General features: G+C 48.3%; 1 protein-coding gene across 2 annotated transcripts in view; it reads left to right on the top strand.

The window, feature by feature from the left end:
• Positions 1-244: 244 nt before the first annotated feature.
• Positions 245-25,640, top strand: part of HK1 (hexokinase 1) — a 58,748-nt gene continuing 33,352 nt past the window's right edge. Inside the window, exons 1-2 of one of the 2 annotated variants that reach the window (XM_016133078.2) lie at positions 245-489; positions 20,274-20,436. In XM_016133078.2, the coding sequence (XP_015988564.2) occupies positions 430-489; positions 20,274-20,436 (223 nt within the window). In that variant the 5' untranslated portion in view covers positions 245-429. Of the gene's footprint in view, positions 490-3,017; positions 3,196-20,273; positions 20,437-25,640 lie in introns of those variants that run through there. The other variant, XM_016133077.2, reaches the window with a different exon arrangement.

Raw genomic sequence — 25,640 nt, 5'->3', positions numbered from 1 at the left:
TCATGAGAGCCCAGAGAATAATCAGCAAGGGGGCTTAGTTGGGGTCTAAGAGCTATGTGATAGCAAAAAGCAGCAGAATAATAAATAAATGGTGATAACTGGCAAGATAGAAGGGACACAGGCCCAGTTTTGAGCCCAGTGCAGCATGGGCCCTGGCCTCAAGAAGCTGCCTGATTGGGGCAGATAAGGCCGGCCCCCAAGAAGACAGTCAAGAATATCAGGCAGTTTGTCATGACTCGGTGTTACTTATCTGAGGCACAGGCTGCAGTGAGGTAGTGGGAAGAATGGACAAAGTATTGGCTTGGCGGCATCAGAACCGGGTTTGAGTCCCAACTCCAAATTCGGCCACAATCTGACACTGGGCAAGATGGCACACTGGCTGCATCTCAGGTTCCTCATGAATAAAGAAGGGTCTTGGTCTAAATCTAGATGGACTCTGAGTACAGTCTGAGTTTGCCTTGTGGAGGTGCTGATGCCTGGGAGACTGGGGTGAGTAGTTATTTCAGGGAAGGCTTTATGGGGAGGGTGGGTAAGCTGGGCCTTAGGTGAGACAGACACTTGGTCAGGTGGAAGTGACTACAGAAGTTAGGGCAAGCAAGGAAATATGAGCAGGGGCTCAAATGGAATGAACATGGTGGGGGCTGAGGACAGTGGGAAGTAGCCTTGCTGTGGTTAAGGGCAGAGGAAGAGATAAGTGGGGATGAGTAGAGTCAGATTACAGAAGGCCTCAGGCACCAGGCAGAGATGTTTAAATTGGGTCCATCAGGAAGGAGGGGGCGATAGAGGGATTTGGGGCAGGGTTATGATGTGATTAGGCTGCTTTTTAGCAGGAATAATGTGACCTGGACCTCAGAATGACTTGGATGGCGGGAAGCCAGGAACCAGGAAGGGCAGCTGGAAGACACTTGTAGTATTTCTGGCATTGGGTGATGAGAACTGGGGGTTGGAGAGAAGCCGTGGGTTAAGCCAAGATATATTTCTCAGGAAATACTGTTAGGCCTTGGGGCCTGGCAGCACTGAGAAGCAGTTTCTGAAAGGCCAGAGAAGAGGAAGCATTGGCCGCCTCCCTGCATGCAAACAGAATATCTCAGGGGAGCCTGGCAAATGGGAGGGTCAGCGTGTCTCTGCCAGAAAACCTGTTTCTGGTTTATGATACTGTTAAGGAGGTAGATCAGGTTTTGGGGGCTTGAAGCTTAAATAATTTTCGGAAACTTCTTTGGAAAGTAATACGAATTAAAAATATACAATTGCTAGGACCTCTCAATGCCTAGAATAGGAAGAATGCAAGTGAGAAGCCCTGAAGTTTAAACCTTTTCAGCTCCCCAATCTTATAATACTTACCATTTATTAAGTGTGTATTACAAACAAGTATTTTATTTGTGGGATCTACAACCAAGAAGGGTGGGTGAGCATTAGTATCTCTATCTTATTGATGAGGATGCAGGCTCAGAGAAGTGACTCAGGTTGCCACAGCCACCAAGACAGAGGTTGAGTGCTGCGCTCTGTTGAGGGATCTGGCCTCATCGGCCAGATCTAAGGTCCTCTTAAGTGAAGGCAGCAGGCAGGCCCCTGAGGTTCCTAAGAAGGGCTGTCCTGAACCTAAGATATCTTCCCCTGATTCCACTGTATTTTTCCTAGGCCTGGCCAGGGGCCCTCAGAATCCTAGGCTGGGGTAGAGGTGTGTGGTGGTGGGTAGACTCTAGCCATCACAGGGCACCACATAGTGGCTTTGAAAACAGTCCCAAGGTCTAATTCTGGACGTACAACTTCCTGGTTGTATGAAGTCCCATAAGATGTATGGTCTCCCCAAGACTCAAATTTACCTGTTGAATCAGGATAGTAACCACTTCTTTGTATTTTAAGCTCACTACATGTCATCTTGTAAGGCAGCAAAGCTCATTGGGGGGTGGGGGTGGGGTGGGGGTGTCCAGCATGCAGAAGCAATTAATCTAAGAATCTTGACGATTGCTCTCAGTCCTAATTAGTAACAAAAACATCTCGGATTCTGTACCTCCCTTTCGGTTGAAGCTGACCGTCTTTCCAGGGATCCCTCCTAGCTGGGCTAACTTCCTCCGGGGAATTCAAAATTTGGCACTTGGGAGGGGCGCCTAAATTGTCCCCCTGATCCTAGCGAGCCTGGGTATCCAAGAAGTGGAGGCCCGGAGGATGGGGTCAGGCCGGGGCCTGCGGCCCAATTTCGCCCAGCAGGCATTTGCCCTCTGAGGATAGCTGCAAGAACCTATGACTGGCCGGCGGGGGGTTGGGGCGTTGTTCTTGGTTTAGCAATACAAATCCGCCAGCCGGAGATTAGGCTGGTCTGGCAGGAGGCACCGCAGCACCGGTGGGGCGGGGCGGGACCGGGTGATGCGCTTCGCGTGAGGACCCAGGTGGGACTCCGCAATTGGCCTTTGGGCCCGCAAGAGCCGGCTGGCGCGGGCACCGGGTGAGAGCACGGCGAAGCCTCGGCACTCCCGCTTCCGCCCGCACAGGCCCAGTTCGCTTTCCACGCCCACTTCTGACAGCCCCCTCACGGCGTCTCCCAAACACGGAACTCCCCGGGCAAGCCTTAATTTCGAGGAAGGAAACCGCCACCCCCACCATGGGTTGCCCAGCTAACAAACAGCAAGTCCTCTTGGGGCGCTCGTCCCGGCGGCGCCTTCCCCACTCTCCGCACTTCCCCGCTGCGCCGCGCCTGGGCACGGCGACGCCACGCGTGACGGCGCGCGCGGGAGAGCGCCTCCGGCCCCCGCGCGGCTCCCTACGTGGGGGACGTGCAGGGAGATGCCGGCCCGTGGGGGATTTCGCAGCGTCGCCCGCCCCTTTTCCGGCGCGGGAGGGAGCGGCCACCGCACCCCCCCGCCCTGGCCCCGACGCCACCGCCCGGCGCTGCAGAGGCGAACGGCAGCCAATGGGCGCGGAGGAGGTTGGCCGGCTGGCGGCTGTCACCCTCCCGGGGACGAGAGCGCGGAGAGGGGAGCGCGCGAGCTGCCGCCGCGCCCCGGGCCGTGGGGGAGGAGCCGCGGGAGGAGGAGGAGGAGCCGCGGAGCAGCAGCCCGAGGACCACTGCTTGCCCAGGCTGCGGAGGACTGACGCCGGCCCCACGCCTGCCGCCCTGCGTCCCCGATCGCCAGCATGATCGCCGCGCAGCTCCTGGCCTATTACTTCACCGAGCTGAAGGATGACCAAGTCAAAAAGGTGAGCCCCTCCCGCGCCGCCGCCCCGCGCTCTGGCCGCGGCATTGCATTCCGGCATCCGCCCGCCGCCGCCGCCGCCGCCTCCATCCTCCTGCGCCCGGCCTTCCCCAGGCCGGCGTTAGTTGGACTGCAGGGCGTTGGGGAAAGGCTTCGCCCTTTAATTCTCCCCGGAATTATTTCTGTGTGTGTGTGTGTCCAGAGGAGGGGGAAGACCCCTGAGATTGGGCTGCTTGCTGCAGTGTCCTTGAAACGGGCTGTGGATGTCAGATGGGCCCCCGGGCCATGCGGCGTGGTGGCTGTGTTGGGACCGGGGGGCCTGACCGCAGGGCCTGTTTGGAAGGGTCTGAGTGCCGTGGGCGGAGGAATGATCACTGAGATGGTGGGGAGGTGAGCGCGCAGCAGGCGAAGGTGCTGGCTGGAGGCCAGACATCCCATATTTGGGGTTCCTGGTGGAGGGCGTCAGGTGCCTGGGGGAAGCTGTCACCCTGGGTGTCCCAGCTATTGCGGCTGCTCCTTAATCCGACGACCGGTGACCAGCTCAACTTCCTGGAACGGGGAGGGGCGCAGAGGCCACCGGAAACTTTGCTCATAGGCCTCTGGACTGGAGCGGCATGTCTAAATGGAATTTTTTATTCCTCTACGTGACCGCTCTCTTAAAGCTGTAATTTCCAGCCAGCCCAGGGAGTTCAAGTAAGAGACTGGTCTTTTGAGTCGAATGGAGGCTTTGACATGTATGCTAAGGCATGTTTGTACTTGCGGCATGGATGCATCTCTGTACCCTGAGGTGTTGCTACCTTTAACATCTAACAATAAAATACTGTCTACTGGCAGATCTTAAAGGTATGTTTCTCTCGCATGCCAGCTTCGTAAACCATGTTTTTAAGAAACAGCCTAAGCCGTAGTAGGGAAAGGACTATTTCATCAACACCAGGCCTGGCACAGCCTCCTGACCCACCCACACTCTAACTGGGTGACATTATTACTTGGGAAAGTTGAGATGGACTAGATGGACTAACTCACTTTGGAGTTCAAACAGGGGGCTGCTACCTGCAGGTGAGAGTCAGGAGTAACAGGCTTGGATTTTCTGTTTGGCAACCTAAAAAATGTTCAGTACCCTGCCTATACACAAGGAAGACAACCCCTTTCTCTGACACAATAGAAAACAGGCCTGATGAGGGTGACCTCATCAAGGTCACCTGGTGAGTTTGAGGCCAAGCCTGGGTGTTACCCAGATCTCCGTCTCTCTCCACTGGGAACTTGACCAGCCGCTTCTCAGAAGTCTGCTGAGGAGAAGGTGCTGAGGCAAAGGCCCTGATGCTGCTGCTTGGATCCTGGATCCCACACTGAGTGAGGACCGGAGCCGGGTATTTAGGAGATAGACCTGGGAATCTGCCATAGTTCCTCATGGCTATAAGTGACAGTGACTCTGGAGTAGTCATGGAGGCCCTGGAGCTTCCTCCTAGCCACTGAGCTCGGAACTGTGCAGCCAACATGTGCATTTCACAAGTTTTCTTCAGTGGTGTTATGTATTATTGATGTTCTTCCCATTTAACAGTGGAAATCTAAGACGTTGGTTGAGATCACTGACCTTTCCCTGCATGTGGTACCCTCTATAGCTCAAGAGAGCAGACCACCAGAGTGGGTTGACCTTGTAAGCTGACAGCATCCTCACTTACCACCACCTGTGTGGCTTCCAGAGCTGAGTTTGGGTTGAGGTTCAGACTGCACTCAGTGGGACCTGTTTTATCAGGCATGGCTCCAGAACTCTCCACTCCCCATGGTGGCCTGACTCTCATTCTATCCACTAAGCTCCTGTAGGCATCTGAATGTGAGACTTCTGAATCAATTGATCCTCATATCCCTTCCTCCTCTGTGACTGAGATTCTGATATTCCTTCCCTGCCCTTATCTGGCCTCAAACCAGGGTGGAGTAGGGTCTTGAGACCAAAGCTTTCACCAGATAACATTGATCAAGGAGATTTTTAAAAATAAGATGGCTTACCTTATATAAAGGACTTCTTATTTTGTTTTCTATGGGGAGGTGGAGGTGTGGATTCTTGCCAGGGCATCAATCACCTTGGCCTGCATGATGGGCTATGTGGCATTGCCATCTGTGAGTTAGTCCCCAGGAAGCTTCCTGGGCTTCCTGAGCACATAGCAGGCACTTGTTCGATGGCTTAGTCAGCTTTCCCCAACGCGACCTGTGCAGATGCTCAGGGACTGCATCTGCTCTCTTGGGACTCAGACTTATTAGAGACCGGCACTTCCTACCCACCACTTATTATGGGAAAGGTTGGCTGGAGGTGCAGGACTCCAAACCCTGATCTTCCTGTGAGAGCTGGGCCTTACCTAAGACATGTGGCACCCAGTGAGGAGAGCCCTCTGAAAAAAACCTGTCAGTGTAGGCAGCCATGATGATGATTCAGCCCTTCAGCCCTAGGCAGCCTCTGGGGCTCCAGAGACAGCCCTGGTGTCTCCTAACCTTCATGCATCTTGCCCTCTGGCCTGGGGGTAGGAGGCGGGAAGATGGAGATGACGGCAGGGAAGGTTTTCAGGGATTGCTTAGGATGCAAAAGTGATCATGAAAAGGGTATCATTTTGCTCCCAATTGCCTGTGAGACATGTCAGTAATTCAACTTTGTAAATATATCCTGGGTTGAAATAGGCCAAATAGCTGGCTTCCCAGTGTGGAGCCCCATTTTCCAGACTGTGTCTGCATAATATTGATTAATGGGGTCCTGTGAAAAGGGTGTTCTGGCATTAGACTGAACTAAGCACAAAACATATTTTTCTTTCACTTTTCTAGTGGTTTTAGGAGGAAAAAGAGGCACATGTTTCTTGTGAAAGATTTCATTCATCAGAATCCCAGACACAATTCCGCAGTTAGAGACTGGGTCCTTTGACCTCCAAGTAACTTTTAACATGCCTCTCTTCTTGACAGCTTCTTCCACTCAGTTTAGCCATTAGGAGCCTGCAAGAGGGTGAAGTATTGCATAGTCTTCTGTTTGTTTAGGAAAGGAAGGTGAGGTCAGCAAGGTCAGGACTTGGCCTCTAAAGAAAGAATAGACTTTCTTTCCTCCAGCCTTGTCAGATGGTGAGCAAACACTGGTAGATTTTCTCGGGGTGGGATCCCCGACCTTGAGTAATCCACAGTTGCAGATGTGAGTAGTCTCAAAGGCCAGAACCCAGGAGTCTTCAGTGTGCTTGACCAAGGAGGGTAGGGGAGAGTATGCTTAGCAGTTAAATGACTACCCAAGGTCTATTTCCTCAGAGAAAGGTGAGCATTAGAAATTTCTAATTTTGAAAAATGTCTCGTGCACCTCTCAATCTGATGTTATACAAATATCCATGAGAGTCTCACTTCTCACTGAAACTTCATTTCATAATCCCTGCCCCCTCTACCTTGGATGTTCCTAGGAGTTCTCCCCCAAGAGAAGCCCCAACACTTCATTTGGTTTGATAATTTGGGACTGTCGTGAGGGAATAAACTGGGAAAGTGGGTGGGTGTGAGGGACTTGCACATCTGGCCATGCTGTGCTGTCCTCCCACACTCCTGCTGGTTTCTGGAGAAGACATGGGCAGCTTTCTCCTAAAAAGACTGATTTGGCCTAACTAGTACTGTCTCCGTGTGTGTCCACAGTCAGGGATTCCTGCCTTATAGAAGCAGGCACTCGAGTCAGCTCTGAGCATGCCTGAGGAGGCCCCCCACCCCCGGGAGATACGGGATAAAGAGGCAGCCATATACCTCCGCATCCAGGAAGCAGTCATGGCTGGACTGCTGGCACCTGCTAATTGATTTGAGAGACTTTACAATCAAATTCAATCATGGGAACTTAACGGTTTCTTCAGAAAATAAACATTTAAGTCCTTTATTATATGCAGAGTACTGTACTAGGTTGGAGGAACAACTGAAAACCTGGTAGAAATAGTCCCTTATTCTCATGAAGCAAGATAATTATTTTCTGTCTTATGATAAGTGCAAAGCACAGAATGCCATCAGAGCAGATAGGGGCCAATGGTCAGATCCTGGGTGGGAAATCACTAGTTTAGGAATTGCTTAGAGCCAGGCTCTGGATGTACAGAAGAGTGTATTATACTTAAAAACTTTGTAAGGGAGAGTCAGATAAATAGTCACCAAAATGTAGTTTTGTTTTCTCTCTTTTTAATGGTCTGTTATCTCTGAAACACTTTATGGGTGTCATCAGATACCATTTATGTATATGCATATGTGTGTGTCTAAATATCTAACACTATACACAATTGTACGTGTGTGTACGTGTGTGTGGCGTACTTTCATTTAATCTTTCAAAAACCTCAGAGAGGTTATCAGGACAAGAAGTGTTATCCCCATGTGTCCCAGGGCAGCTCCCTCCCCCTTGCGGGTCCTCCCCTGGTCACCCTGCTGCCTGCCTTCTGTGCTGCAGTCAGAAAGCAGAGATTTTATTCCCCATTTAGAAACAGGGATTGGAGTTCCAGGGGAGATAAGTGGCTTTTTCAAGTCTTAAGAAAATCCGAAAGGGATCCAGAGAGCTGTCCTTGGTCCCTCTGCTGCGTTCCTCTAGGAGAAAAACTGGTCTTTGTTCATTTTAATGATTTACTTTGGAATATATATTTTTTAATGTTCTCCTCCACAAATCAATACATATGAGTTAACTTTCCATTTTGAGATAGCCGAGGTGCATACAAATATTGAAGTTAACAAAACAAACATCGGGGTATCCATTCCTCATTTGAGAAATAACAGACACAATTATAATTACATTGCAGGCACACCTGAAGCCTCTTCTATGCCCGTCTTCAGTCCCATTTCTTTCTCTGTCCAGGGGTGACCTCTGTCCTGAATTTGGTGATTATCATTTCCATGCATAATTTTATACTTTTATTACATATCGTGTGTCTATGAACAGTATATAGTGTTACTTTATCTGATTTTAACCTTTTGTAAATGGTGCTTTACTCTGTGTATCCTTCTGCAGCTTGCTTTTGTTAGCTCAACATTCTATATTTGGGGTTTTTCCATGTCAATCCATATAGTTCTATTTTATCAATTTAAGCTGCCGTATGCTCTTATATTGTGCGAATATACCAGTTAGTTTGTCTCTTCTTTTGATGGGCATTTGGGTTTCTAATTTTTCAAATTATGAACAAATTATGCACATCTCTTCCAGTACACGTGCAAGTTTCTCTGGGCACTAGGCTGCATACCTAGGGCTGGAATTGCTGGGTGAAGGAATGTGCGCATCTTCCTATTTTCAAGGTTTTGCCAAGTTGCCATCCTCTGTGGTCATGACAGTTCACACTCCCATTGGAACTTTGTATAGGTTCCTGTTCCACGCCAATCCTTGGTGCAGTCAAACCTTTTAAAAGTTTTGATAATTTTAAAAGAGTTTGTTTCTTCTCAGTTATTTCCATTTCCATTCACATTACAGCATTCGGGCTTAGTTTAAAATTAGCCATCTACCTTATCAAGCAGAGCCCTTGTTGCAAAGTGCTTCTGAATGAAGTTGACAGCTCTCATTGTGAGCAGAGCCAGCCCCATTGACTGCTGCTGCTGAAATGTTTGCACAGTACGGAGGAGAGGGAGTAGAGGCAGAGAAAGGCTTATGAGGACTTTCTGTAGCCCCCTTTGCTTTGCTGTGAATTCGTTAAACTTTCTGGGAACTCAAATTCACATGTGTGCTTTTGCTCACAACACCCTCTCTCTTCCTGGGTGGATCTAACCTGGGCAGGACTGGCTTATCAGTCCCCTAAGCGTGCCCGGCTCTGTTAGAGAAAATTCAAGCCGGCAGCCTCTCAGGCTGTCTTCCGTAAAAGGAGAGGGTGGCTGTGCCGCTGCAGCAGGGAAAACTGAAATGTGAAGTCTGCAGCTCAGCCCTTTGCAAACAGAAGCCGAGGGAGAGGTCCATTTCTGCATGAGGCAGAAAATGTCGGATCCTGTTCATCTGATCCTAAGCTTGATTACAGACTCTCAGACACTGAGACCTGGAGGGTAGGGCACATTGACTGCCTACTAGGGGCCTATCTATTTTTTATCATAGATCTTATTTAATCATAAGTAGTAATAACACTAATTGGGGCCAACATCAGCGCCTGTCACATTTACTGCCAGGTACTATGCCGAAAGGCATCACATTCCCACAGTGCCCCTGTGAAGTGGGCACTATTATGATCTTCACTTTCGGATAAGGACTCAGTAAACTGAAAAGCCAGCCAGCATTTAGACCCAAGTCTGATGGCAGAAGCTCTGCTTTTATTTTTTATTGAGATATAATTCACATACTGTAAAATTCACCATTTTAAAGTACACAATTCAGTGATTTCTAGTGCATTCACAAGATTGGCAACCACTGCCACCATCTATTTCTAGAACATTTTCATCACCTCCAGAAGAAACCCCATACCCATTAAATAGTCACTCCCCATTCCTCCCATCCAGCCCGTGGCATCTGCTAATATACTTTTTTTTAAAAAACGGATTTGTCTCTTCCGGACAGTTCATATAAATGGAATCATACAATATGTACCCTTTCTATCTTATCCCTTTCACTTAGCATATTTTCAAGGTTCATTCATTCTGTCGCATGTATCCTTACTTCACTCATTTTTATTGTGGAATAATATTCAGTTGTATCAATATACCATATTTTGCTTATGCATTTGTCAGTTGATGGACATTTGGGGAGGTTATGAATATACTGCTGTGAATAGTCACATACACATTTTTCCTGTGTGGACATATGTTGTCATTTCTCTTGGGTATATGCGTGGGAGTGGAATTACTGGGAGCACCCCTCTTTTTATTCACCTTGAGGAAGGCATCATCTCCGTTTAGAAATGAGGAAACCGAGTCCCCCAAGGGTTGAAGTGACTTGTCGATGACCATGCTGCTCATGAGTGATAGGAACAGGAACATTACCAGTTCCCTTGACTCAGAACCCCCATTCTCTTATTTTGCTGTTTAGGGAAATCTAAGGAGAGAAAGAGCTAGGGGAGAGGCAGAGCTGGGTTCAGCACCCTCCAGTTGCCCCAACTCCCATCTCCCCTCCCTCGCCACCTTCCCCAACACCAGCACACTGGTTTGTGGTCACCCATCCCCATCTCTACACCCTTCCACCACCCAGCTGCTCATGTGTTGAGCTACGCCCTCCACTTGGGAAGGAAATTGGCCCAATAAAGTCATTTAACAGCGAAATGTTAGGAGTTTTTCCTGGTTATCTTATTTCTCCCTGTACCCTTTCCATTTGTCCACCTCCCCCATCCTTGTTTGCATTTAAAAGAGGACCCCTAGGGAGGGCACTGCTTAACCTTCAAGAACACCCCCTAAAGCTCCTATAATGCCCACTCCTAGAGATGGTTTAGCATTCTTTCCCAGCCTCTGCCTGGCCACACTGTAAGCAGCTGATTTCCTTGATTGATTGACACAGGGGTTTTACCTTTAGTCATTATTCAATCTGACTCGTTTCTCTGATGTCCTGCGCCTTCTGAGACCCTCTCTGGGTGGGTGGGGTGAGTGAAGTAGGAGACCCAGGCCACCATGTAATAGGCACCACCTCGGACCTGTGCCAGGTTGTATTCTATTTACAAGATATGCTTGATTTGGTTGAGTCCTTCCAGCAAGCTAGGATGGATATAGGTATTTCTATCTGCATCTTACATGCTGGGCAGGCTAGACTCAGGAAGTGGAATTGATGTGATCTTGGGGACAGAAGCAGTAGAGCTGGGATGGGGACACAGGTCTGTCTGACACTAGCGGGTAGCTGTCACCATGCACGCAGAGCCTGGATTGTTGTCTCAGGTGTGACTTCCAAAGCAGTGCATTGCAGTGGTCTTCCAGCAGAAACCATCACTAAAGGCTCCCATGGTGGTCCTGTGCCTGGAATACTAGAACTGTCCTGTGCAGAAGAGTAGCTGTCAGCTATGTCTGATTTAAAATGTGCTGTTAAATGTAAAATGCATACAGAATTGTGAAGACTTTGTATGATAAAAAGATATATAAAATAGGTCATTAATAATTTTTAAGATATTGATTACATGTGGGAGTATTTTGGATATAATGAGTTAAATAAAATGTTATTAAAATTAGTTTCACCTGTTTTTTAGAACTGTGGCTACTAGAAAAGTTTAAATTATACATTTAGCTTGCATTATATCTGTGTTGGACAGCACCCTGCTACACAGTGGATTCTGTGGCTCAGAAGTTTGGACAGAGACACTGCATTTAAAGCGGTGGGTTCCTGCAGTTCTTGGGCCTCGGGTTCCTCATCTGTAAGATCAGAAGGCTGGAATCTGTTCCTAAAGGATCTTTCTAACTCGAGCAGTTATGTCCCATGGCCATCAAGCTCCCTGTGCCTCAGTTTTCTTATCTGTCAGGTGAGGTCAATGAGTCCTCCTCTACTATCTGCTGCCATTTATCAAATTGGAGAATGGATGTGGAAACACTTGGAACAGGTACAGAACTGTACAAATGTCAGATGTTATCGTGGTCGTTCACTCATGACATACTTATAGGCATCCTGAGAGGCAAAGTGGGAGATCGCAGCTTTCTGGATAACAGAGGGTAGGTGGCCAGAGGCCCGAGCAGGGCAGTGATGCTGGGTACCATTCTGCCTTTGCCACCACAGGATTCTGAAAAGCCAGTGTTTTCAGGAATCCGGTGTCATGGAGCTCCTGCGCCGCCGTAGGTGGGGGCAAGAGGGCAGTTCTCATTGTTGCTGTTTACTGATGGAAAAACACAGAGATGAAAGTGACTTTCTCAAGGTTAAAGAGCGAGTCACTGTAGCCAGAGATGCCTGAGGTCTTTTGATTTCTAGCCAGTTTTGCTCCCACCCTGCAAGCATTTGCCATTCATGGCGTTAGGGTCTGGCTGTCTCAGAGTGAAAGCAAAACTGTCTTGCACTTTGGGTCCTCCCTTCCCTCTTGTCCGGAGGTACCTGGGACATTGGGAACTGTGAGTCTGGAGGCTGGCCTAGGCCCAAGCCATGGAGGCCCAGAATGAAGCTTGTTGTTCTTGCCCAGCCACATTCCAGGGCTGTCTGTTCTCCTTGAGGGACCAGATGCCTCCTTTATTTTAAGCTAGTTCAGTATGACAGCTTTGTTGTCGGCCTGGGCAACAGCTTGGTTTCTCTCACCAGCCAGGAAGCACCTATTGGTGGGAGCCAAGGTCACCAGAAGGACCTTGGGTATGACCTCAAGGCCTCCTGCTGTCTACCTGGCTAGAGGAGCCTGGAATAAGGGGCAGAGCACCGAGTTTGCAGTGTTAAGCTGGAGCCGCCCTGGTGGCTGGGTGCTCATGGCCTTTTGCTTGACTGCGCTGCCCCAGGTTCCTCCTGTGGGAATTGGGGTGGATAACGCCCACCCCCTGCAAGTGTGCAGATCGGATCACAAGTCGAAGTGCCTAGCATGGTTCCTGGCACTAGCTTTTGTATCTCGGTTCCTGGAACCTCAGCTTCTGCATCGGGAACGGGGATCCCATTTTCCTCCTGCTTTGTTAGGAGTAAGCAGAAGTGTTGCATGAACAATCCCTGGTGCTTAATAGGTGCTCAGCCCACGCTCAGTGATACAGAACAGCAAGTTCAGAAGCATAAATAAAATGATAGAGAAGGCAGTGAGAGCTGTGTCTGAACCTTGAAAAAGACACCGGGGAGTGGGACCTGCCCCTCCTAGTCAGTGTTTAACACGCCAAAGGGACTCTTTTTGCTTTGGTGATGTTCACACATACCTTTCACTCAGGAGTCTCTAAAGTGAAATTTATTTTCCCAAACATATTTCCTCTGGTGACTTTCAGATATTCAGCAGTCTCAGGGAGGCTTGAATAGCAGAGTAAGAATCCTGATTATCTCTAGGGCTGTGTCCCTCGGGGGGCCTCAGCCTGGGATGCAGACGTTATGAGAAGGGCGGGTTAGAGAACCACAGGAACACTCTGTCCCTTAGGGAGAGGCCCCACACAGGTCACCATGAGGCCAAAGTGAAGGGCTGGTGTTGGAGAAGGGCCGGGCCATTCAGGGGAGAGGAGTCTCTGGCCTTATCTGAGCCAGCAAACCCTTCTGAGACTCCCGGGCTAGGCGCGTCACCAGAGGCCTTCCCGCCCAGCAGAGCAGCCACCCAGCCCAGCCTAGAAGCCACGCTGCAGACTTTTGGGGGACACAAAGGGCCCAGAAGGCATGGGCCCTGCACCCCTGGTACTGACAGTCTAGCTGGAGGCACAGACAATGCACGTGTTGCTGCAGTGCTCGCAAAAGACTCTCACGCTGGGACGCGTCCACCAGGGCAAATTCATTTCTACATAGTGACACCGACAGCCGAGGGGATGCTGAGGAGGGGAGCAGCCGATGTTGGGCGGGGCGGATCATGGCATGCCCTTCAGAGGAGGTGAGTTTGGAGATGGGGCATGGGGAGGTCATGTGCAGGCCAAGCAAGCAGAGCAGATGGTGGATCTGTGAGGAAAGACCTTTGGGGGTGAAGAACTATGGTGAGGACCCTGGGCTGCCTGAGGGAAGGCAGGAGCATGCTTGGGAGTAGATGGTTCCTGTAGGGAATTCATAAGGTCAAACTGTCTCCCCTTGTGGCCAGTTGCTAAGAAGGGGACAGACACATAAGATCTCGGCCACTACCTACAGCTGTGAGGTGGGGCCGGGCAGCCTGAGGAGTCACGGACAGGCAGGAAGAGGAGTTAGGATCCTGCCGATGGGGCAGAAGGAGGGGTTGGGCTGGCACACACCACAGCAGAGGGTCTTATTGGGCCTGGACCTTTGGGCTCACTATGGCTTTTGAACTTCCTTCTCAGGGTTGTGTGAAACTGGAAATGAGCAGATCAGACAATTCGTATCTGGTGGGGAGTGGACAAGGCCTCACACTGGATGGGCAATGCTTTCTACAAGGCAAGGGAGCCATGCCACTTCTGGAGTGGATGGAGCTATGACATTAATGTCACCTGTATTCTCAAATCTCCCTGCCCCAGGAAGCCCCTGGCATGGGTTCTCACTGGGCAGAGCAAGGAAAGTACAGAGGAAGGAGCACAGAGCCAGCAGTTAGGAAACTGGTGTCTGTCCCGGTTCTCTCGCTGACCAGTGAGTCACCTTGGCCAGCTGGAGAACCTCTCTGGCCTCTGATATTTCCTTGAGGCATTGCAAGTGAAGACACCTGCCCTACTTCTCCAGACAGGATAGTTAAAGACCAAGCGAAGTGCTGTGTAGAGAGGCTTTTATCGATCAAAGTCATTGAACACACCCACATGTGGACGGAAAGACTGAGGTGCCTACAGGATGGCGGAGCTGGAGTCTAACGCAGGTATCTACATTGCCTCATTTGTGTCTCATCATTGAACCAGTCGGGGTCCTGTGGAGATCTTAAGTATGGTTGTTGGTATGAGTCTTAAAGGCAGTTGCCAGAAGAATTAGGAAGGTGGAGTTAAGGTTTCAGAACAGAAAGTGTTTATGATATGATTCCATTTTTGTAAAACGAGAAAAGAAAACCAAGTTCTGTATGTATGAATGTTTATTTAGGTAGGAAGAACCATCCTAGAACATAAAGCCTTATTAGCAGGGATATCTCTGGGAAGATTGGGGGAAGAGCTTTTTTGCCTTTCTGCATTTTTGTGCTGTTCAAGTATCTTATTATATGTATTATTATTGTTATCATATCTGTTTTTTGTTCTTATAAATTAATAAAAGATTGCAAATGTTTCAGAGGAATTTTGCCAGAATCTTTCATTTGCCATGGTTTCAGAATCTTTAGTTTTCTCTTCTACAAAATGGGTCAATAACATTTGATAATCAATACCATTTTCCTAGATATTTAGGTAGAAAGAGTTTGGGACATGTAATTATGTCAGTTCGATGGTCTCCCTTTTGATAATTTAGATGGGAGGGTGGGAAATGATAATTGTTGCATGCTTGCTTTGCTCTTGGCACGTTATTAAATTTCTCCCAATAGCTGTCTGAGGTGCAACTATTATTATCCCCATAGTAAAAGTGACGAAAGCAAGACTCAAGAGGGATTACTTAACTTGTCCAAAGTCACACAGCTAATAAATGGCAGATTTTGGTTTTGAACCCAGCCCTCTTTGTCCATGGCCTGGTGTTCTTCCCATCACGCGAGAAGGAATGGAAGCGTGTAAGGAGAAGCCCAAAATGAGGGGTTGGAAGATGAATCTGCACCCAGCTGCCACTTATAAACCATGTGACCTTGCATGAGTCAGGGATCTCAGTTTCTTCTACTATAAAATGGAGGTAATGATATCTTGTCTGCCTGCTTCACTGGGGGTCATCGTGCCTGGAGAAAGGGAACTAACATGTTAAGCACCTACTTTATGCCCAGCACTTGGTATCCATGAGCTCACCTCTTCTCTTTCTATGACATCCGGATGGGCTAATGCATGTGAAAGTACTTTGTGTAAATGAGAAAACCCTCTGTAAATGTGAGCTATTGTTGAAAAATGTTAATCATCTAGGCCCCATTCTTTCCTGAATCAGTCTAGGAAAGAGAAGTGAATCTGATGTTGAAATCTGCCCTGCCCTTACTCAAGGGTCCTTAGCTCGTTACTGCCTGCTTCCCAATTTCCTTTGCAAATAAAGTGTCTTGCTTGGAAAGTTCATTTTAAAGGTCTGCACCCAGCGCCTTTGGTCACCTGTTGCTCTGCTTCATTCTTGATCCTCGCGGGAGAGGATGAGAGAGGGAATGAAAAATTTCCGTGGCTGTACTCCTTTCCACAGGGGGATCAAAATGCCTGGGTCACCAGTGGTGACGCCTCCTGCCGTGACTGGCCTGTTCACTTGGGCATGTCTGATCTTGAATTGTTTTTTCGTGTGTGTGTGTGTTGTTGGGAGCTGGAGGGGGTTTGGGGTTGGGCACAGAAATGCTTGAATTTAGCCAAGTGTGATGCTAAATGGCTCTGGGCCAGGGGCCTTGGAGAGGTTGTGTTCTCTCTTCTGTTATCTCTTGAGCTGCCTGTGCTGCATTCTAGCCTCTGGAGCTGCTGAAAGCTTCCTGACCCTCTTGGTCTGCAAGAAGGACAGCTCAGGACAAGTACTTACATAGTATTTGGGCAAGAGTACCCGCCCTGTGCAGCCAACCTGGCTCCTGCTCTTGTGAGAAGGGCTCTTCCCTTCAGGTGAAAGATGTCCTGGAGGCTGGAGCAGGATCCTCGTTAGTCTTGGCCAACCATCTGCAGGACCCCTCTCAGCTTATGGTGTCTGGGGTTCTGGAATGTTTCCATTCCCTTCCCAGCCTGACCCGAGTCTTGATTACTTGTGTCAGACACTACGTGCGAGAGTGAGCACTCAGGGACCCCTGGGGTTCGTATCATGACTCCTGGCAGCCTTCGTTGTATGATGGCCATTCCAAAGCTGAGGCTTGCAGCTTCAAGCTGCCACAAGAGGTGCTATGCTGTGTCCTCCATAATGTAGGACTGGGGGTTGGAGGCACAGGAGGGCCAGAGCAGATGCTGGGAGCATCTTAAGAGAAGAGGAAGGATTGTGGAAGTATGAGTGTGAGAGAGAAGGGGAAGAGGAAAAGACCTGGAGATGCAGTGGCCAGGGGACAGAAATAGAGAAGCCGAAAGGGCCACAGACTTTGCCAGACTTTCAAAAAACAGAAGGTGGCCTTTTCCAGGTCTGCATCCTCTCCCATCTCATCCCTCCTGGGCTTCTGGCCCCACCTTCTGTAAAACTGCAGCTCTCCTACTGGGTTTCTCGCAGAGTGCAGCCACGCTGAGATCTGGAGCAAACGGGCAGGAGTGGATTGGTCCCCTCAGCTTATCCTTATTCTTATGAGATTCAGGAGGCCTCAAGTTCAGTGCTAGCTCTGATCCAAGTTGTACCCTCTTTTAGGCCCTGGTTTCCACATTTCTTTGGAGTGGGGTTGTACCTCATGATGGTTCATGAACTTGAATCAGAAGAGGAATGTCCTCCTTCCATAAGTGCTTGGCGGCCAGGTTCTTCTTTATCCCTTGCTTTCTCATTTGTGCTTCTAGGCTCTGTTTGGGTTTGGCTTGGTTGTCCTAAAACATGAGTTCTCAGAAAGAGTGTCCCTGTGCTGAGCTGCACCTTGAATTAGGAAGCAGGATGGCTGTGGAGCTATGGAGAGCCCTGCCTTTTCTAGAAGCGTCTCCCTGACCATTTGGAAAACCTCAGCAGCTTTACTTTGGTCTGCCCTCCACAGTGTAGGGGGACTGACCTTCCTCCAGAGATGGGGACAATTGTAGGGAGAGTATTAGATATGCAGGTATGAGACTTGACTCCCAGCTGTGTTTTGAACTGATCATTTAGCTTCTCAGAACCTCAGTTTCTTTATCTGTAAAATGGAGATTAAGAATGTCTCCTTGAACAGGGTCTTTTTAAAGGTAAATGACCTACTAGGTGTGAAAGCACTTGTAAACCACAATATAATGATGAAGTATTATTCTAGCATCCAGTATTAATTGAATTCCTATTTTGTGCCAGGCAACTGGGTAAATTCCAAAGGTCTCTTCAACATGTTTCCTTTCCCTGGGGATATCACAGTTATCAGAGGAGATGGAAATGTCAACAAACAGATGAACACAATGTAGCATGAAGAGTGTGGCAGTCAAAGCATGTCCAAAATGCTAGAGTAGCAATGTGACTATTGTTGCAAGGTCTTGCTCCTGCGCACTCATTCTCTACCCAGCACACAGCCTGATCTTTCTGAAAGATCTTATTGCTGAATACTCATTAGAGTCATCCCAAGCCTCGCCGTGCTTAGGAGTCAGGTCTGACTTTGTTTATGTGGCTTAGAAGGCCCTGCACGATTTAGTTCTTGATGGTCCTTCCGGTTGCCTCACTTCTTACACTGTGTGCTTGTTCCATGTGGAATTTATATTTCTGTTGCTTGCACAGACAGCCCTCCCTTGCCTTGGCCTTCACACATGCTCTTGTTTGTACCTGGACACACTCTGACATCACCTCTCGAGGACGCCTTCTCTGGCTCAAGCTCAGTAAGACCCCCATGTGCTCCTGTGGCCTTTCATGCACACTTGTATCTGACTGCCTCACCCTCACTAGACTGTGGGTGCTGTATCAGCAAGGACTGCTGGGCTGGTGCTGCCAGCCTTAGGGGTAGACCATGTGTCCTCGTATGGCTGTGGTTCTGGTAAGTTCTGTCTGAGCTCTCCTTGATTTCTGATGGCCCTTTTTTGCATTGTTTTGTCATGAAGGGGAAAGGAAAAGGTTGTTGGCAGTGAGGGCAGGAGTGTCTGTGGCCACAGAGGACACGGAAGGACTTTGGCTAGTGCATTGATTATCTGGGAGGCAGGAGCATGCAGGGCCTAGGGGAGCACGAGGCATGGAGACCAAAGCAAGAAGGCTGCCCAAGACCAAAATATGTAGAAGTGACCTAGGACTGAGGACTCTGTGTCCTTGAGTCAGTACATTTCCAGCCACTCTGAAAAGTGAGCATGAGATTCCATTCTCAGAAGTAAATCAGTATCAAGGTCTTTTCAGCCTCATTGGGTCATATCCACCAGAAGCCTTCCATGTGTGAGCCTGCGTGCAAGGCACTGGGAGGTTGAGGTGAATGGAACAGAGTGTTGAGGTGACAGGTGCAGAAAGTTGTGATCCAGGCTAGATTGTACAGAGACGTTAGTGCTAACTAAGGGAGGGGTTATCTCCAGCCCGAGGGACTCAGACATCTGCAGGAGGAGGTGGCATTTGATCTGAATGTGGAAGAGTAGGTGAGATTTGCATAGCTGGGAAGAGAAGGAAGGGCATTTCAGTAGGAAAGCCCAGCACCTACCAGGAATGGTAGAGGTGGTTTGGCCAGAGTTCAGAGAGCATGCAGCTACAGTTGCAGGGCGTAGATGGCTTGGACATGGGGAGTCACTGCAAAGCTTCGAGCAGGGGAATGAATTGACCAGGGATGCAGTTTAAGAAGGCAAATGTGGCAGTGGTGTAGAGGGTGAGTTGGAAAGGAGATGGATCGAAGATCGAAAACCGTTACAGTGAATGAATAAGTAATCAGGAATCAGTAATCCACGCATGTGGTTATCGGGGCTTTCTAAGCCGAGGAGTAGCAAAAAGAATGGGGAGACAAAATGACTTGTGGTGAACTCCACAAGGACAGGCGCCATGAGGACAGGTATCTAGCCCACAGCCAGGCACACGGTGTGTGCCCAATAAATACTTTTTAAGATAATAAATGGGAAGTTACTATGAAGGGAGAACAACCAATGACAAACAACCCAGGAGACCTGAGGTTAGGACCCTGGGGATCTTGAGGAGAAGAGGGAACCCAGGAAGAGGAGCAGGGTTTGGTCAGTATGTTGGATGACTTGACAGTGTGGTCCACGGGCACGGGAGCCTGGGGGGATGTTTCCGAGATACCTTCTAGGGAAGGGGTTGTTGAGGTTTCTCTGCTCCAGGCCTGTCACAGCATGTTCTGAAAGGTTCTAGACCTTTGGCCACCATTTCTACCTACCTAGAAATCATGCCCAAGTAAACCCTCCACCACCACTGTCTCATGTTAGTAATGATAGCTGATGTTATTGCACAGTTTCTGTGTTCTTAGTCCTTCTCTATCTCATTTGATCTTACAACATTCTGTGAGTTAGGTCCTATTTATCATCTCAGTTGTTCAGTTGAGGAAACTGAAATTCACACACCTGGTAAGTGACAGGGCTGGGATTTGCACCCCACGTGGCTGGCCCTTGAGCTCTCATTCTTAACCTCTGTGGCACTGCCATCCATGTGAGAATGAGCCAGTCACTTCTCACAGAGGGAGGGAGTTGTGTGGAGGCTCAAGGCACCTCTAGCATGTACTTGGGGATCAAAGTGTGACTTCCATGAAACATTTGAAGATTGAAAGGGACCTTGGAGAGATTTAGTTCATTTTACTGGGGAGGAATTGGGGCTCAGAGCTTTGCAAGTGTGCTCTGAGGGACATGGTTAATGACATCTGAATGACTTCCCATCATGTGATGTGCCAGTGTGGGTGGCCAAGTGCCCATGGGAGCTGGATTGTCTTAGGCAGTTGGGCACCGCACCTGCCCTGTTCTCTCTGAGCCAGACTTGAACTAAAATGGCCTTTCTCAGCTTTGACCTTACTCTCCTTCCTTCTCATTTTTTTCCAGATTGACAAGTATCTCTATACCATGCGGCTCTCCGATGAAACTCTGATAGATATCATGACTCGTTTCAAGAGGGAAATGAAGAATGGTCTTTCCCGGGATTTTAATGCAACAGCTACAGTCAAGATGTTGCCAACGTTTGTAAGGTCCATTCCTGATGGTTCAGGTGAGTCTCTCATCCAGAGACTGACTCCAAGGGCTAAATGCTCTGTGAAAATATCCTTCTAACTTTCATTCATTTGTTCATTCATTCACTCACTCACTCTCACTCATTCATCCACTCATTCATTCCTTTATCATTTTATTCATCTGTTCTCCCATCTGTCCATTCATCCATTCATCATTCATCCATCCTTTATCATCATCCATCATCCATCCATCTAACATAGGTCTACTGAGCACCTACCATGTGTCAGGCACTAGGGATGCTGTGTTTGGACAGGCTGATCTGCCCCCGTTGGCCTCACTGTCCAGTTGCTCATGATAGGAAAGGTAGTATTTATGGATCTTACAGATGCTGTGTAAGATCTTACGCGTGCTTACGTCCCCAGAACATGAAAGGATGCAGAACAAGTGAAGAGTTCATTTTAGCAGAACCTCTCCATCGGGGCATCAAGGCCTCCTTTCAGTGACCAGGTGGGTCTTGGACTCAGAGGGGAGATTGGAGTCCCATCTGAACAAATTTCACAGATGCTAAATCAAGGTAGCCCTCGGTGCAAAGAAACGGCAAGGGGTGGTAGAATCGAAGGGAAAAAAATTGTCCCGTCAGTGTGTATCTGTGTGGCTCATGCCTTAAAGTGGGGGAGTTGTGGGGCTTAGCCCTGCACTTGGCAGAGGGAGGCTGAGAGGGCACAGCCTAGCCTGCTCGGTGGAGGCTGTTCTGTCCAGCTGATCTGCAGTTAGTAGCTTGCAGAGGTGGGTGCTGTGCCTGCTCCAGCTTGGGCAGGAGTCCCACTCTGAGCTGTGTTCTCTGCTGTAGGCTGGGGTTCACCTGCTGCATGCTAGAGAAGGAGAGAAAGAAGTCAAGTTTCTCTTAGGGTTGGAAATACATGCCCTGAGAGTATGGCCCTCATATACTCTAGCCGTTTCCTCCCTGCTCTGGAGGCTCCTTTAAAGCTGCGATTTGGGGCATCTGGTATGCAGCCTGCAAAATGAATGTCGGGAAAACTACAGATGTTGCAGCTGCTGTGCACGAAAGACAAGTGCACGGCTTATGGGAACAGACCGGCAGCAGTGGGAAAGTCCTGCAGCCGACTTTTGGAAGTCCTGAATGAGATTCAGACACTAACGAAGGAGAGGTGCTCCATGGCCACCAGTGGGCTTTGCTTCACACACACACACTGGCATTTGTATCTTCGATGGTTCTCGACAATTTAAAATCTACTCCTCTATTCTTTTGGTCTCCTGCAGGCCTTGGTTATCAGCAGTTTCATTTCTTAATAACTATGAAAGAGATTCTGGCCATCAGAGTGACTGGACTGTGGTGTGCCCTGGGTTTTGTTCTGGCTCTGTAGTTCACTCCTGCTTTTTTCCCAGCCATGGATAGCATTTGAGCCTTTCAGGATTAGTGGGGTTCTATAGGAGAGGTGTGGTTGTGTCTGCTCTGCAGGCTGAGAGAAGAGAAAGAGGAGGCAGGTGGGTGTGGGCAGCCCCCAGGGCTCCTGCTGCGAGAGCTCAGAAGGCCACCTGGTGTCTGCCAGGCACCTGATCCCACGTGACCTGCCCAGGACCACCGTCCAAAGAGAAAATGCCTTCCCTTTTCTCCTGACCCTGCCCTCCAGCCAGCTCCCCTTCCCAGGATTGGATGTCAGCAGGGGTGGTCTCCCTCAGTCTTCTCTAAATCACTTCCAGGTTGAGGATCCTAAAGGGTGATCCAAGTATACTAGTAATCTAGCCATTGCCCCCATCAGCTACTCTTTAACAAGGCCCAGAACTCGGACTCATTTGGGAAAAACAACTTTCTGCAATCCCCTTGTAGAGCCTTAATAGATAGCAAGTGCTGTAGGCCCTGATAGTCCTGTAGAAGAGAAACCTGCTCAACCTGGCTTACCTGCCTTTTCACCAGACCCGTTTATCTTTTCCCCCATATTTCATTTATTGTGAGATACATTTTTTATTTGAATATTTCTGAAATCAGCAGTGCATTGTGCAATAATCATATCTTTGAATTATTATTGGCAGTGCTTTTTCTTCCCAAATATTATATAAAATAACGATGTGTCTCACATTCAGTTGTGCCTTACGTGGTGACAGGTGTGGTAAGAGGCCATGCTCGGGATCACTATCCTAGGGTTTGTGGAATGGGAGCCCGCAGCCTAGGCCCCATCCCTCCATTTGAGACCCCACTTCTCCAGTGGACAGGGCCAGACATTTAGGGCCTCTCAGGAACCCTGAGCAGTGTTGAGAACAGGGGAGGAGGAGGCGAAACAAAACCCTAAAGTACAAGGACCCACCTTCCTGTGCAGAGGCCCTGGTTCTGCTCGCCTGTGCTCAGCACCCTTCCTCATTCCCTCCAGCTATCCCCCCACCCCGCCACCCCCAACCATTTCTTTCAGCCTATGTTAGTTTCCAAGGCTGCTGTAGCAAGTATCATAAACTGGTGGCTTTAAACAAGAATGTACTGTGTCGCAGTTCTGGGAGCTAGAAGTCCAAAATCAAGGTGTCTGTGGGGCTGTGCCCTCCGATACTCTGGGGAGAGTCTTGCCTCCTCTGGCTTTAGGTGATGGCTGTCAGTTCTTGATGTTTCTTGATTTGCAGTAGCATCACTCCAACCTCAGGCCCTTGTCCTCACATGGTGGTGTTCTCACTGTGTCTGTTTTCACATGACATTTTCCTCTTATAAGGGTACCAATCAAATTAGAACCCACACTGATGACCTCATCTTAACTTGATTATGTCTGCAAAGACCCTGTTACCAAATAAGGTCACATTCACAGGGACCAAGGGGTTAGGATTTCAGCATAACACATCCTATAGCCTTTCTCCCTATGGCTGTTGATAATATTCATGGATAGGGTCAGTTCAGGTGCCCTGGGTCTCCCACTTCTCTTGGCCCCTGCAGCCCCATACAAACATTGATGCCAAGGCCTCAGGTTCCTGACCCCGGTCCAGTCCCTGCTACTTGGTGACGGAAGTGCCTTCACCTCCTCTGTATTATTTATCAATCAAGAACCAGGAGGACCTTGGAGTAGTCAGAATGCCAGTGTCCTTCATGGCAAACTGTGGTGCTGTTCCCTTTTTGAAATGTTAATTACCGCTTTAACTGTATAATTAATTAGTCAGTGACAGAATTAGTGCTAATCCCAAACCACCTAGAGATAATTGAACTTACCTTGGTGGAGAGATGCCTCTGCCCCTTAGGTGGTGATGTGACTTCCAAGACAAAGAAACTAACCTTTCCTTTCCTGTTGACCTTGACCCTGGTGGAGTGGACTCAGAGTTTTAAAACTACTGAATTTTCGTAAGTGTATTAGCCCATTTTTATTAATTTTTTCCCCCTTGGACATTTTTTTTATAGGTGGTGGTTTTTCTTTAATTGCTTTTCAGTAATCTATAGATTAATTTTTTAAACTCTAAAGTGGCTTTTAGCTACTGCATATCCTTTTTAGAGTAGGAAAGGTATGAATAATAAATAAAAGAAAGAAGATGTTGAAGCCTTTTTACTCTGGTGACTTGGCTGAACAGAAGTCTCTCCTCAAAGCTGCCCAGTCCCCAAAAATAGCTGCCTCTCTGCGTCCAGCTCCCTCGGGTCACTCTGTGTCTCATTCGTAAAACCTCCCTTTCTTCTCCTCATTTATCACTAAGAATATTGTAAATATCAATTAGATTGAAAATTTTTGAGAGTAAATTATGTTGAATATTTTCTTGTTTCTGCCTCATGGTTCCTAGCACACTCTTTACTCAAAGGATAAGTTAAAAAATATTTGGTTTGTGGTGTAGTCACAGTTAATTTTTCGGACCTGAAATATACATAGTACTACTTTCCGGCCAAAGGCAGGAAAGTATTTCCTTCCTTTTCCCACAGCATTTGGACTGGTCACTTACCTTTCTCTGCCTTAGTTTTCTTATCTGGGAAGATGGTTGGATTATCTCAAAATACTATGTTTAAAATTTCCTGAATGTCTAGTGTTTTAGCTGTTTTTGATGAAGGCGTTGAACTCTCACCAAGCAGCCGGATTGCAGGCAGGAGGAAAGCCTTCGTCTCTCATGTGCAGAATTAATTCATTGAACAGGGCAAACGTAGGTATTTCAGGAAAGCGGAGTTTGTGTTTGCCCTGTATTCCAGTGTAGGCCGGGACTCCAGAGAGACATCTGTGTTTGTTTTCCATTATTTGCTGGTAGTAATGGCCATCGTTAGAAAGTGGAGAGTGGCCAGAGGCCCTTCAGAGTATTTGTTTAATGAGCCTTCTCTAGAAAGGCATTCTCCCGGCTTCAGTGGAAATGGGAAATGTGGGAAGAAGTTGCAAGTAGGAGGCACTAGCAGCAGGAAGGAAGGTTGAGGCCAAAGATTTGAAGTGGAAGGTGGAAGGAAGCCCTCTGCTGCAAAAATAAGCTGAATTTGAAATTAAAAGAATAAAATAAAAGCCGAGAACACTGGACTAATCTCTGGCTCTGCTGCTCCTTATCTTGTGACCTTGGAAAAGTCACATAACTTCTCTAAGCCTCCATTTCCTCATCTGTAAAGTTAGCGAGAAAATCCTTGCCCTACCTGCTGCAGGCTGTCAAGAGGATCACATGAGAGAGCTTTGGAAACTGCAAACTACCATAAGAGTTACAGTCGGTCATTGTCCTCTTTTCCACTATTGTAATTCAATAACTGACTTTGTAAGAATTCTTTGGGATTTTGTAAGAATTCCTCCCAACTGATGGGGCCAGTCAGAGGACCCCCCCCCCACCCATCAGGCTTAAGCGTGTAGGTCTAACCCTGGAGGAAAGATTTAGAGTTTTTTAGAATTCACTGGCACCCCCATGATATTATAGGGGGAGGAGGCAGGAAAAAAGGGAAAGCAAAAGCAGGCTGTCTTACCCCAACCCTGATATCCCACAAAATGTGGATAATCCCATAGACGTGCCTCTACAATGGGCTGACTGGACACCACAGCTCTGAATGAGGGAACTGACCTTATGTAAAGGGGGATGATAGACCACCTTTATTATGAGGGCAAGTAGGCATTTGGGGGTATTCACGCCCTTAATAAACAATGTTGAATTTAACAACCTTCTGATTTGTAGCCGAAAGAACTCTAATTTGTATGTGCAAAAGAGGGAAAATTCTAGCTTCATATAACTAGGAAATCTAACTGTAAGCTGGCTTCTGTATCCAGAGAATGACCTGTCTCTTATTCTTTCCGTCTTTCTGTTGGCTTCTTT

The sequence above is a fragment of the Rousettus aegyptiacus genome, unplaced genomic scaffold (assembly GCF_014176215.1).
Source record: "Rousettus aegyptiacus isolate mRouAeg1 unplaced genomic scaffold, mRouAeg1.p scaffold_m13_p_6, whole genome shotgun sequence".
NCBI lineage: Eukaryota > Metazoa > Chordata > Mammalia > Chiroptera > Pteropodidae > Rousettus > Rousettus aegyptiacus.
This window is presented reverse-complemented; position numbering and strand designations above follow the sequence as displayed.